This window comes from Glycine max, chromosome 17 (assembly GCF_000004515.6).
Source record: "Glycine max cultivar Williams 82 chromosome 17, Glycine_max_v4.0, whole genome shotgun sequence".
In the NCBI taxonomy this organism is placed as follows: Eukaryota; Viridiplantae; Streptophyta; class Magnoliopsida; order Fabales; family Fabaceae; genus Glycine; species Glycine max.
In genome coordinates this window covers 30295248-30308314 of record NC_038253.2, presented here as the reverse complement: position 1 = coordinate 30308314, position 13067 = coordinate 30295248, and the positions used below count along the sequence as shown (strand labels likewise).

General features: G+C 42.5%; 1 protein-coding gene across 1 annotated transcript; it reads right to left on the bottom strand.

The window, feature by feature from the left end:
- Positions 1 to 599: 599 nt before the first annotated feature.
- On the bottom strand, positions 600 to 10397 carry LOC102665580 (uncharacterized). The gene is made up of 5 exons (XM_006601536.2): positions 10281 to 10397; positions 5891 to 5992; positions 2885 to 4931; positions 2391 to 2668; positions 600 to 2306 (listed from the first exon to the last, which is right to left on the bottom strand). Exons 1-5 carry the CDS (start codon positions 10395 to 10397, stop codon positions 600 to 602), a joined length of 4251 nt encoding a protein of 1416 aa, XP_006601599.2.
- Between the last annotated feature and the right edge of the window lie 2670 nt (positions 10398 to 13067).

Here is a 13067-nt window from a genome sequence, read left to right as displayed (position 1 = left end):
GCCAAATAATGTCCATCCCGATACCAAATTTCGTTGGCCAAGGATGCGAAAACAAAACTCCTCCCTTGAGATTCATACATAACCAGTTATATATATTTGTCACCTGCAAAAAAAGAAACGTTAGCAGAATCGGGTATGAGGCCCTTCCAAAGTTTATGAGTGAGGCAACAGTCTCCGAGGCAGCGTATATCAGTCTCTACTTCCATCAGACACATTGGGCATAAGGCGGAATCAACAATGCATCTATGCCATCTTTGATTGTCGTGGCAAGAGTTCCCTTGGCCACCTTTCACGGAAAGGCTCTCTGATACCTAGCTTTCGAGAGCTAGGCAACCTCCATGGTCACAGACCTGCGCAAGCTGAGAACTCACGAAGGAGATGACAACAATTGAAAGAGAAAGGAGAGAAGGTGAGAGGAGAGAGAAGAAGTTTCTCGATAATATTTCCGTTATTCCCTTTAGCGTTCGTTACAGCTTATTTATATGGATGTAAGAACCACCCCTAACCGTACGAGCTAGTGGGAGCTAGTGGTAACTGATCTCAACTAACTCTACCCTCCTCAACAACTATTTACAAGATTAGTTCCCTCATAAGGCCCATTAACCCAATTGGAAATCATCCCAAAGCTTAGACCGTTGCCTCACACGTCCCGAACGACGTCGTTGTATGGCTTCATCGTGCATGCACGTATCATCCCCCTCTTCTTCCAGCAAAACCTTGTCCTCAAGGTTATGGCGTTCCTTCAATTGCTGCCAATCCTCCCATGTGGCGTCGTCCGATGAAGAGTCCGCCTCTTGTACGAGTACCTGACGACGTGGACCGTCGACTGATGGAACTATCTTAGAGTCCAAAATGATCACCGGAGGTGCTATTGGTGCTGCGCTGGTTACAGCTGGTAAGGGATCCACGCTTATGGTTGTAGGATCGCCCACGAAAGCCTTGAGTAAGGAAACATGGAACACAGGATGAATGCGGCTTTGGCTGGGAAGTTTCAGACGATATGCCACCTTACCCATCCTCTCCATCACCTCAAAGGGTCCATAGTACCGCTTTGCCAACTTCGTATGCGATGTCTCCGAGGCCGAGATTTGACGATGGGGTCGCAGCTTAAGCAACACCCAATCCCCGACATTGAACTCTTGCTCCCGTCGTCCTGCGTCGGCCGTGAGCTTCATCTTCTTCTGTGCACTAAGCAACTTCTGGCGAAGCAACGTTAAAACCTCGTCGCGTTGACTGAGGACTGCGTCTACCGTATCCACTGAGGATGTTCCCCCCAGATACTCTGGAATCGCTGGTGGTTTCCGGCCGTAGACCACCTCAAATGGTGTTACCCCCGTGGCTGAGTGGCTTGAAGTATTGTACGACCACTCAGCCCATAGCAAGAACTGTCCCCACGATGCTGGCTTCTGATGAACAAAGGCCCTTAAGTATTGCTCTACGATTCGATTCGCAACCTCTGTCTGGCCATCCATTTGCGGATGGTACGAGGAGCTGAGACGCAGCTTGGTGCCACTAAGTGTAAACAACTGCCTCCAGAACTTGCTTACAAACAAAGGATCTCGATCCGATATGATGCTACGGGGCAATCCATGAAGACGAGTCACCATGCTCATGAATAATTCCGCCACCTTCTTTGCCGTATGCTTCGTGGGTAACATGCCTAAGTGAAGGGCCTTTGAAAATCGATCCACCACGACAAAAATGCATGTGTACCCTCGATACGGTGGTAACCCGACAATGAAGTCCATGCTCAAGTCTTCCCACGGCCGATATGGTACTGGAAGAGGACACAATAATCCGGCCGGCTTACGGGTATCATATTTGGTCATTTGACAGGTGACGCAAGCTGCCACGAAGGTACGCACATCATTGCGCATGGAATTCCATGTAAAATTCTCCTGTAACCGCTGGAATGTTTTCTGGACTCCATAGTGGCCTCCTGTCGGAGTGCTATGAAATTCCTCTAGTAATAATGGGATGATGGATGAACCCGTTGGAAGCCAAATGCGGCGTTTGTGAAGAATGAGGCCGTTCTCGATTCGATACTCCGCAGCTGCCTCTGTACCGTGTTGAATTTTCTGTTGTAACGCGAGGAACTCGGGATTCGTGGCTAACTCGTGCTTGAGGTCATTAATAAAGGAAAATTGTGGTACTGATAGTAGGTAGAAGGAAGCCTTGTCATCTTCTCCGGTAACCCTGGATAGAGCATCTGCAACTCCATTCTCGCGTCCGGGGCGATATTGTATGGTATATTCGAATCCGAGGAGACGAACCAAGTACCGGTGTTGCTCCGGCGTCTGCACCGCCTAAGTCATCAGGTCTCGCAAACTTTGATGATCAGTGAGGATCACAAAGGGGTGACCCAGTAAGTAGTGACACCATTTCTTAACAGCCATCGTAATGGCCGCAAGCTCACGAATATAAGTTGATGAAGCTCGGAGTTTGGGGCAAAACTCCTTACTAAAGAAGGCTATGGGGTGGCCGGTCTGAGAGAGAACCGCGCCGACGCCGGTACCCGATGCATCCGTCTCTATCACGAACGGAATGTCAAAATTAGGTAAGGAAAGAACTGGAGCTGAGGAGACTGCTTTCTTCAGTGTCTCGAATGCCTCAGTCGCTGTCTCCGTCCACTGGAAAGGCCCATTGCCTATTAATCGTGAAAGGGGAGCTGCAATTTTCGCGTAGCCTCAAATAAATCTTCGATAGAATCCCACTAAACCCAGAAAACTACGTAAGGCTTTAGCCGTGTGAGGTCGTGGCCACTCTCGGATTGCTTGTAACTTCTCCGGTACTGGTTCTACACCCTTGCCGGAGACCACATGTCCCAAGTACTCAAGTTGGTTATGGGCAAAGGTGCATTTGGTAAGCTTCAAGGAAAATTTACCAGAGAGTAAAAGTTGGAAAGCATTCTGCAAGTGGATCACGTGATCCTTCATCATTTTGCTGAAGACGAGCACATCATCGAAGAAGACGATGATGAACTTACGCAGAAAGGGTTGAAAAAGTTGATTCATGGTTGCTTGGAACGTAGAAGGCGCGTTGCAAAGCCCGAAGGGCATTACCCTAAACTCGAAGTGTCCTTGATGCGTACGAAATGCAGTCTTGTGAATATCCTCGTCCTTCATCAAGATCTGGTGATAACCCTGCATCAAATCCAACTTCGAGAACCACTGCGAGCCGCCAAGCTCATCCAACAAATCATCTATGGTTGGAATGGGGAACCTATCTCGTATAGTTATGGCGTTAAGGGCCCTATAATCCACACAAAATCTCCACGACCCGTCCTTCTTCTTCACGAGTAATACTGGAGACAAAAATGGACTTGCACTGGTGCGTATGAAGCCTTTACTCATCATAGAACTGACCTGATCTTCGATCTCTCGCTTTTGAAAATGGGGGTACCTATACGGTTTCACGTTCACTGGAACTGCTTCGGGAATGAGATTAATGGCATGATCAGTGGTTCTTGGCGGTGGGAGGCTCACCAACGGTGTGAATAATGACGCATATTGTTCCAACAGGTGCTCAATCTCCTTCGGTATCGGGGTAGCATCTTGTTGGGAACGTGAGTTCGCCTCTAGCTGAATATGGAACATCATACTAGTTCCCTCAGTGTGTATCAAACGACGTAGCTGAGACGATGATATAGACTCCAAGGCTTGTTCATGTTCACCCTGCAATTCTATCAAATGACCAGCGGCCATGAACTTCATTGTGAGGTTTGTATAATCCGTTAGGACTGGTCCTAACGTTTTCAACCATTGGACTCCCAGGATCAGATCAGCCCCGCAAATAGGAAGAACGTGGAAATCAATACGAAAAGAGTGGCGTTGAATGGTTACCTCCACATCGGAGCATGTCTGTTGGCATTGAAGTTCTTCACCATTGCCAACTGTGACGCGTAAGGGTGAGGTTTTGTTTGTAGTGAGACCCACAGTCATGACAACTCTGTGATGCACGAAATTGTGCGTGCTCCCTCCATCTATGAGTATGCTCACTGGTTGATCACGAATGTATCCCTGCATTCGTAGGGTTTCCGGCACCACGTGGCCTGAAAGCGCATTGAAACTAAGTTGTGCTGGTAGGGGTTCTGGCACCGGTTCTGGTAAGGGAGTGGGGTGCTCAGGAGGTTCGTCGGCTGTATCATCGTCTTCCATAATCAATAGAAAGAGAGAAGAAGAGCACTTATGGCCCCTCGAGTACTTCTCATCACATTGAAAACATAATCCTTTTTCTCGTTTCATGGCAAGTTCCTCCGGCGTGAGTCGTTTGAAAGGAACGTTGGAGGGAGTATTGCGATTTGGCGTAGGCAATAATGGAAGTGTTGACGTGGTTGGTGGTGGTGTGGGCCGTGAACTAGAAGAAACTGCACCCGAGGGTCGAAACGTTTTGCGCGCGTCATTTTGTTTTTCTTCATGTAATCTAGCGTAAGCCACCGCTTGACTCATTGAAACTGGTTGAAGTACTTGGACCTCCCGACGAATGGCCGGAGTAAGCCCGGAAATGAAACAACTCATGGCCATGGATGGCGGTAACCCCATAATACGATTTGCTAATGCTTCAAATTCGGAGAGGTAGTTACTAACCGTAGTGCGCTGTTGCAATTTACACAATAAGCCCGTTGGATCTTCATATGTGGTTGCTGCAAATCGGGAATGGAGTGCATGAAGAAACGCTGGCCATGACGACAGCTGTCCGTTCCGATGCATCCATTGGAACCAAGCTAATGCTTGACCTTCCATATAAAACGATGCTATCGTGAGCCTCTCGTGATCAGGTGTTGTGTGGTATTCAAAAAACTGCGTTATCTTGAAAATCCACCCCGTGCGTCGGAGCCATCGAATCTTGGCACGTCTAGCTTCATCCGGTGCGGCGCTGCGTGTGAACCTTGGGCTGGGAACGGAGTCGCCTCTGGTTTCCTTTGCGGAGAACTATACCGATTTGCTTCAAGGTGAGACAACCTTTCCGATAGCGTTTCCATCTTCGATTCCACTGTTGCCGCGAACTTCGCGAATAGTTCCTCCATTTTTTCCGATGAGATAGCTTTGGATCGTGTTCCCTCCGCCATGTGTTATCTATATGGTCAATGAAAGCACCAATGATACCTAGCTTTCGAGGGCTAGGCAACCTCCACGGTCACAGACCTGCACAAGCTGAGAACTCACGAAGGAGATGACAACAATTGAAAGAGAAAGGAGAGAAGGTGAGAGGAGAGAGAAGAAGTTTCTCAATAATATTTCCGTTATTCCCTTTAGCGTTCGTTACAGCTTATTTATATGGATGTAAGAACCACCCCTAACCGTACGAGCTAGTGGGAGCTAGTGGTAACTGATCTCAACTAACTCTACCCTCCTCAACAACTATTTACAAGATTAGTTCCCTCATAAGGCCCATTAACCCAATTGGAAATCATCCCAAAGCTTAGACCGTTGCCTCACACGTCCCAAACGACGTCGTTGTATGGCTTCATCGTGCATGCACGTATCCCTCTTTCATAGCCATCCCCTCTCCAAATTAAGCGAAAAAAGAGGTATATCCACTCCATGATCATTGTTTGAGACCACTCTATATCCACTCTTGATCTTGTACTGCCCATCATCACAATCGTGCCAAACAAAACGATCCTCCCCTCCTTTCTGTAACTTATGAGCTTGGTTCTTGATCAACATAAATACATAATCACAATTCCCGAGAGGCTATTTGATAAATATAGGTCTTGCCAATCAGTTTCTGCACCATAGAACTCCTTCCTGGTTAGAGAGTAAACCTTACTATCCAGATCATGAGTAACCACATTTTTTAGTTGGCCAATCTCCTCAATTCACCAATGTTTCCAGAATTTAATGTCATTTCCATTCCCCATTTCCCAAAGGCAACAAGCTTCGAATACATTCCAAATTGCTTTCAACTCACTCCACAAGTTTGATCTCGTTTTCTTCTCATTTATACTAGGCAACTTGTTTCCATCACAGCCATATTTCCCTTTCAACACCTGGACCCATAAATCAACAGCTTTTGTACTCAACTCCTACGCCAACTTTAACATGAAAGAATCATTGACATGTGCTTTCCTCCACTACAAAAAAAATGTTAAATAATGGAGGTTATTTTGCGGAGGTTTTAAAAACCTCCTTAATTTATTAAAAACTACAATTTTTTGTGCTTATTTTGCGGAGGTTTTAAAAACCTCCTTAATTTATTAAAAACTACAATTTTTTGTGCTTAATTTGTGGAGGTTTATAACCTCTGCTAATTAAATATTATTTTTCCACTCTTTTCTCTTTAAAATAAAATAAATCATGTTTTCTTTCCGGCAAAAAAAAAATTCCTCTAAAAAAAATCACAAAACCCCTCAAAAAAAATTCCCTCTCAAAAAAATCACAAAACCCCTCCAAAAAAAATTCCCTCTCAAAAAAATCACAAAACCCCTCAAAAAAAAATTCCCTCTCAAAAAAATCACAAAACCCCTCAAAAAAAATTCCCTCTCAAAAAAATCACAAAATCCCTCAAAAAAAATTCCCTCTCAAAAAAATTACAAAACCCCTGTTTCAGTTACAACTTCCTATTTCTCTTCATTAAAGATTCCCAAAACCCTTCTCTTCAAATTACCCCCAAAATTTCTCTCGGTTTCTCGTTCCAGGCTTTGATTTTTCTTTTCTTCTCTCGCTTCCCAAATCCCCTCTCTTCAAAGGTACTTCCTCTCTTTGTTCAAAGGTCCGTTGCTCTTTTCTTATTTTTGTTTTAATTAATCGAATCATCATCTTTGTTTTTTTTTCTTTTTTTATGTATATATTCGGACAAAATCAATACACACTTGATACAAGCATGTGTTTTGCTTGCTATTACAGAGGGCAGTTATCTTCGGAGAGATTCGAAGGATTCAAAGAGAAAATAAGGCCAGGTATTGCGCAGTTATCTTTGGAAGCACTATTTTTATTTTATTTTAATATATCTTATCTTCTGGCATGTGTATTGTCTGGGCATTATTTTTATTTTACTCTGGTATTTCTTTCCTTTGTTTTGCAATGTGTATGCGTGAGAAATCATGGATGTTTGTGTAGTGCGGTGCGGTGCAGAGAAAAAATACTTCATTTAGATTTTGGCCTCGTGATAGAGATTATATCCTTCATTTTTCGGTGCAGAACATTCTTGTTATAATTGGGGCCCCTTAATTTTTTATTTATTATTAATTGATATGCTAGTTTACAAGCCTTGATATTCTTTTCTCTCTCTAGCTCTATACTATATACGATAAATTCCATGCGCCATTTTCAGAATAGAAGAATCAATTCCACCAGCTGATGTTAATTGTTAATCACCCTAAATTGTGCACTCCAGTTAGGGGATAATGCATTAACATTCAACCAATGGGATAAGACATCATTTTGATATGATTGTTTCCTTATTTACATTATTGATTTAGTTTCCAACTTACTATTTGTATGTAATTGATTTATCTTGATTATTATCCCTACAATTAAGGGATTAGGTTATTACTGTAATTAAACATTGATCACTATTAATAAACAGCCAAGGGGACATTCTCTTTAGGAGTTTTTTGGTACGTATAGGAGTTTTTTTTTATCATGCTTAGTATAGGAGTTGCACACGTCACTAACAGCCTATTGAATGTGTATAATACAAACTATTAGTTATGCGTGTGATATACAATGAAGTCAGCTATTGATATTTTTGGTTAAACATAAGTTATTTTAAAGAATAATTTGTAAGGGAATTAAAGAGATCCAATTGATGCACAGCCACACTTCTTGTGTTTCGACGTTTCAGGAGGAATTGATCTTTGTATTTTATGGAATGAGACGAAAATTTAATGTTGTTGAACAAACATATTTTATATGCAAGAACAAAGGGTCATTATGATTTAGTATGTGTGATACACCCTTGTATATAGTATATGTGACTAAGTGTTTTTTCTTTTCTTATTTAAGCCAAATGATGCTTCAAGTGTTCCTAATACACCTTTGGATGCAAGAGGATCTTTTGGTGCTAGCAACCCTTAGTTTGCTTATAATGTATTTTGGATTTAAATTAAAAGTTTAGTACAATACTAATATTACTTTGTTATGGATTTTATGTCATACTTTGATTTACAATAGAAATTTGAATTATAAATCTTTGAACTATATGCTATTATTTTGGTTATTGAAATATAATTTCTACGTCCTCATTATGAGTTTTTTTATTACATTTTTTTTATCGATATCATAAGAAAATGAAAAATTATAATACATGTAGATTATGAAACTAAAATGAGTAAACAAAATCATTATATACAAGAAAATAAGGAGAATTAGAAAATCAATTGTAAAACATCTATTGCTAGCATGATTTAAAAAAAATCCCTCCATAGTATAGTTTTAAAACCTCTTTTAATAAACCTCCGCATTTAGCATAGGTTTAAAACCTCCTACAAAAAACCTCCATATTTAGTGTAGGTATAAAAACCTCTTCCAATAAACCTCCACAGTTAGCGTAGGTTTAAAACCTCCTTTAAAAAACCTCCACAGTTAGCGTAGGTTTAAAACCTCTACAAAAAAACCTCTGCAAAATGTTCTCAATACCAGAGGTTTTCGAAAACCGCCGCTAATTGCTTGTGGCGAATCTAACTGCGGAGGTTTTTGAAAACCTCCGTAATTTATTTTGTGGAGGGTAAAAACCTCCACTAAACGAAAAAATAACTTCCATTATTTAACAAATTTGTTGTAGTGCTCAGGCCTAAACACCCTTGTTGTTTAGGCTTACAAAGTTTAGATCACTCCACCTAGTGTATCTTTTATTTCCACCCGAGTCACCCCACAAAAAAATACTACAAATCTGATCCAATTTCTCACACACAGATCTCGGCATAAAATCAGTTTGCATGGTATACATAGGCATAGCACTAAGAAAAAACTTAGTGTGAGAGTAAGTCTACCTGCAAAGGACAAAGTCTTAGCTTTCCATGCACTCAAACTTTGTTGGGCTTTATCAATAACATGGTTATACGTTTGTCTGTCGACTCTTTGATGGTGGAGTTGAATACCCAAGTATTTTCCAAGATCATCCGTTCTTTGAACGCCTAGACCCTATGAGATCTAATCTCTCAAACGCCAATTAACATTCTTGGAGATAAATACTCGTCTTCTCTTTGATAACTTTTTCCCCAGAACTTTCACAAAATAATTCCAAGCACACAGAGATAATCTCTACTTGGTCCATGGAAGCTTCTGCAAACAAAATTAGGTGAACCACACAAAAGCTAGGTGAGACAACTTAGGACCATTTCTTCCCAACTGAATAGGCTTCCACATGTTATTATCCACCGCCACCGAGATAATATGACTCAATCTTTCCATACATAAGACAAACAAATAAGGAGAAATTGGGTCTCCTTGTCTGTTTCCTCTACTAGATCCAAATTCCTCAAGAGCTTCCCTATTCCTCAACAATGAATAGCATGTATGAAAAAAATCGGGTAAACATGCCTCTTTAAGTGAGTCAATAATGAAATCCTAGGTAAGTCTATCATAATCCTTCTCCAAATCAATCTTGATCGTCATCCACCCTTTCTTTCCTTTCCTATTCTTCATAGAATGAATCGCCTCATGCGTAATAATAATATTTGTCCCTACTATGTCTTCTAGGGAAAAAAACTACACTGGTTAGGAATAATGGGTGAAAGCTTTATATGAAACATTGCACGAGCTTATTGGCCTAAACTTGGTAAGTCTACTCACACCATCAACTTTGGGAATTAAAGTTACCAAAGTTTTGTTTATAGACCATTCCTCAGAAGGATTAAGAAATAAATTTTGGATGAGATTTCACATCGAAGGTCCCACAACTTTCCATTGACTCTGGTATAAAAGAGCTTGGTGTCATATATTCTAACACCTCATTAGGAATGTTTATAGTTTTGTTACTAGAAGAGGCATTGTCCACCAGGCTTGTAGTCTCATGAGCATTGAAAACCATACCATTTTATCATAATGGACACAAGTTGTAAACATAGAAATGGGAGCTTCTATGTTTCACATCACTTTTAATAATGCCTCATCTGCACCTCCTTTTGGATCATAGTTTGGCGAAACTGTTGAGCTTGTACTTAGTCCTTATTTTCCTTTTCCTCTTCGTTACTACTACCCTTGACACCTTTAGAGCTCACTCCCATATTTTTCATACCTCCATGATTCCCCCTTGTGCCTTATTTTTCCTTTTGCTATTCTTTGGCACAAAGTTCTTCTTGATCTTTCCGTTGGTATTATTTTGAGTATTCTTACCTGAATTTGGGTGTCATACACGAGGCTGTGTGTTTGCCTTGATGGTCCTGCCTTGGGTCCTTCACTAATAACTTGTTGCGGCGTTGGCCCACTCTCCCCATTGACTATTGTTTCCATGTTAGGTTGCGCTACATTAGGGGTTATGATAGTAATATCGGGCCCATTCCTCCAGCATCGTCCAATTGCCTTTTTCAGCAAACAATTATGCCCGAGACTACAAAAAGCTTCTACCTACGTCCGCGAACATCATGCGATAACCACCGCCGTGTGCAAGTGGTGCCATTACTTGCTAGGGCACCATTTTGTCATCTTAACGGACCATCGCAGTTTGAAGGAGCTTATGACTCAAGTCATACAGACCCCGGAGTAGCAACTTTGCCTCTCCAAGTTACTTGGCTTCGACTACGCGATATAGTATAAGCCGAGACCCTCCAATGTCGTTGATGATGCCTTGTCCAGGATTTCGGCCTCCACTTCTTCACTTATGATCCTATCCGTACCGCACAACCTCTTCTTGGATCAACTGAAGCAAATGTTTGTGCAGGATCAGACTTACCAAACTCTCCTGCAACAGGTCCTCACTTCCCCACAGGATCACCCTGGTTTCACCAGCAAATCACACTTGCTTTACTTCAACAACAAAATTTGGTTACCCGCCGGCCATGATCTCACTAAGGTACTCATGGACGAGTTTCACCAAACACCTCTTGGCGGGCATATGGGTGTCACCAAGACACTCGATAGCATTCAACAACATTTTTCATGGCCACATATGTGTGCCGATGTCAGCCATTATGTTGCTCAGTGCACCACCTGCCCCCAGATTAAATCCGAAACTCGCAAGCCTGCCGGTCTCCTGCAGCCCCTACCACAACCCTCGTCACTTTGGGCTGACCTTTCCATGGACTTCATTACAGGCCTCCCTCCGTCTCACGGGTACACAACAATCATGGTTGTTGTCGATAGATTCTCCAAAGGTACCCACTTTGGTCCTTTACCGACACACTATACAGCCCACAAGGTTGTTCTGTTATTCTTCAACTTGGTCTGCAAAATCCATGGTTTCCCACGCAGCATCATCTCCGATCGAGACCTCATTTTCCTCAGTGCATTCTGGCGTGAATTATTCAGGGTCAGTGGTACCAAGCTCCGCTTTAGTACGGCTTACCATCCTCAGTCGGATGGTCAGATAGAGGCCATTAATAGGGTGCTGGAACAATATTTGAGGGCTTTCGTCCATGATCGACCCCGACAATGGTTCAACTACTTATCTCTAGCAGAGTGGTCTTATAATTCCTCTGTTCACAGTGGCACTGGTTTTTCCCCGTTCGAAGTCATGTTTGGTAAACCTCCCCCAACATTACCCTTATATGCAGCAGGCGACTCCCCAGTGGAAGCTGTTGACACATTGCTCACCTTGCGGCACGATATTCATCTCACACTCTAGCGCCGTTTACAAAAATACCAAACTCTCATGAAACGAATGGCTGACAACCACCGCAGGGACCTTACTTTCAAAGTAGGGGATTGGGTTTACGAAGTTACGCCCATATCGATAGACTTCCATCCAACATACCTACTCCAAGTTATCCAAGAGGTTTTATGGTCCTTTCCACATCATAGAGCACCTCGGTGCAATTGCCTATCGTCTTCAACTGCCCCCTACTTTCAAGATACACAATGTCTTCCATGTTTCTCTACTCAAACCACACCACGGGGCAGATCCATCCGAGGGCCAGGCACTCCTGCCATCAAGCTGGGACAACCACCCCGTCACTTATCCTCTGCACATCCTGGATTGGAAGCTAGATGACAGTGTTGATCCTCCTGTCCAATTAGTCTTGGTTCAATGGCACGCATCACCTCCAGAAGATGCCACTTTGGAACGCTGACCTGAGTTACAAGCTGCGTATGACCTTGAGGACAAGGTCTGTTTTTGTGGGGAGGGTATTGATAGCAATATCAAGCCCATTCCTCCAGCACCAGGCACTACTAAACCAGCAATGCGCAGACCCACACGTGCCACTAACAAACCGAAATATCTAGAAGACTATGCATGAGCACATGGACCCACTTGGAGATATTCTGTTAGTAATGTTGCTGCTTAGGGGACAGGTGTAGAATTATATGTCCTTTTCTGTTATACCAGAATATTACGTAACCACTGTAATAGCTATATAAGAAGATATTCACGTAAGGAATAAAGCAGCTCAATATTTTCGATCCCTTTTAGCTTCTTTTCTTCCATATAAGTAGACTGTAGCTAGCAGGTTATGTCATTTAAAATCACGTAATGTGATCCTTTTCCATTATGTCTTTAATTCAATTTGTTTTTGCCTCCAATTACCTCCTGACTTGACGATTTTGCTTTTCTTCTGAACAATTTACTAGCAATCATCCATGGCTCGAAATCATTGGGATTGGATGTCATTACCATATTTACTTCACCAGTTACCATATTTGGCACCTCCACATTAATTACCCCATTATTGCTTATGACATCAGCCCTAACTGACTCACCTTCCTTAGCAGCTTGCACTTCTGGTTCCTTCACCGTTGGAGCTGTGTCAATGGTTCAATATTCACCTTTTTGCCTTCAGCCGCCATACCATCAACACATTGCGCAGCCTTGTGTCCATACTGACCAAACTTGAAACAGAAGTGTAACCCCTCATACTTGACATAACAGATATTCCCCCTTGCTTATTTTGGACACCAACTTCTTCTTAAGGTCTACCTCGACGCATATACGTGCGAACTTCCCTCGAGAGTGAATTAACGTTAGCT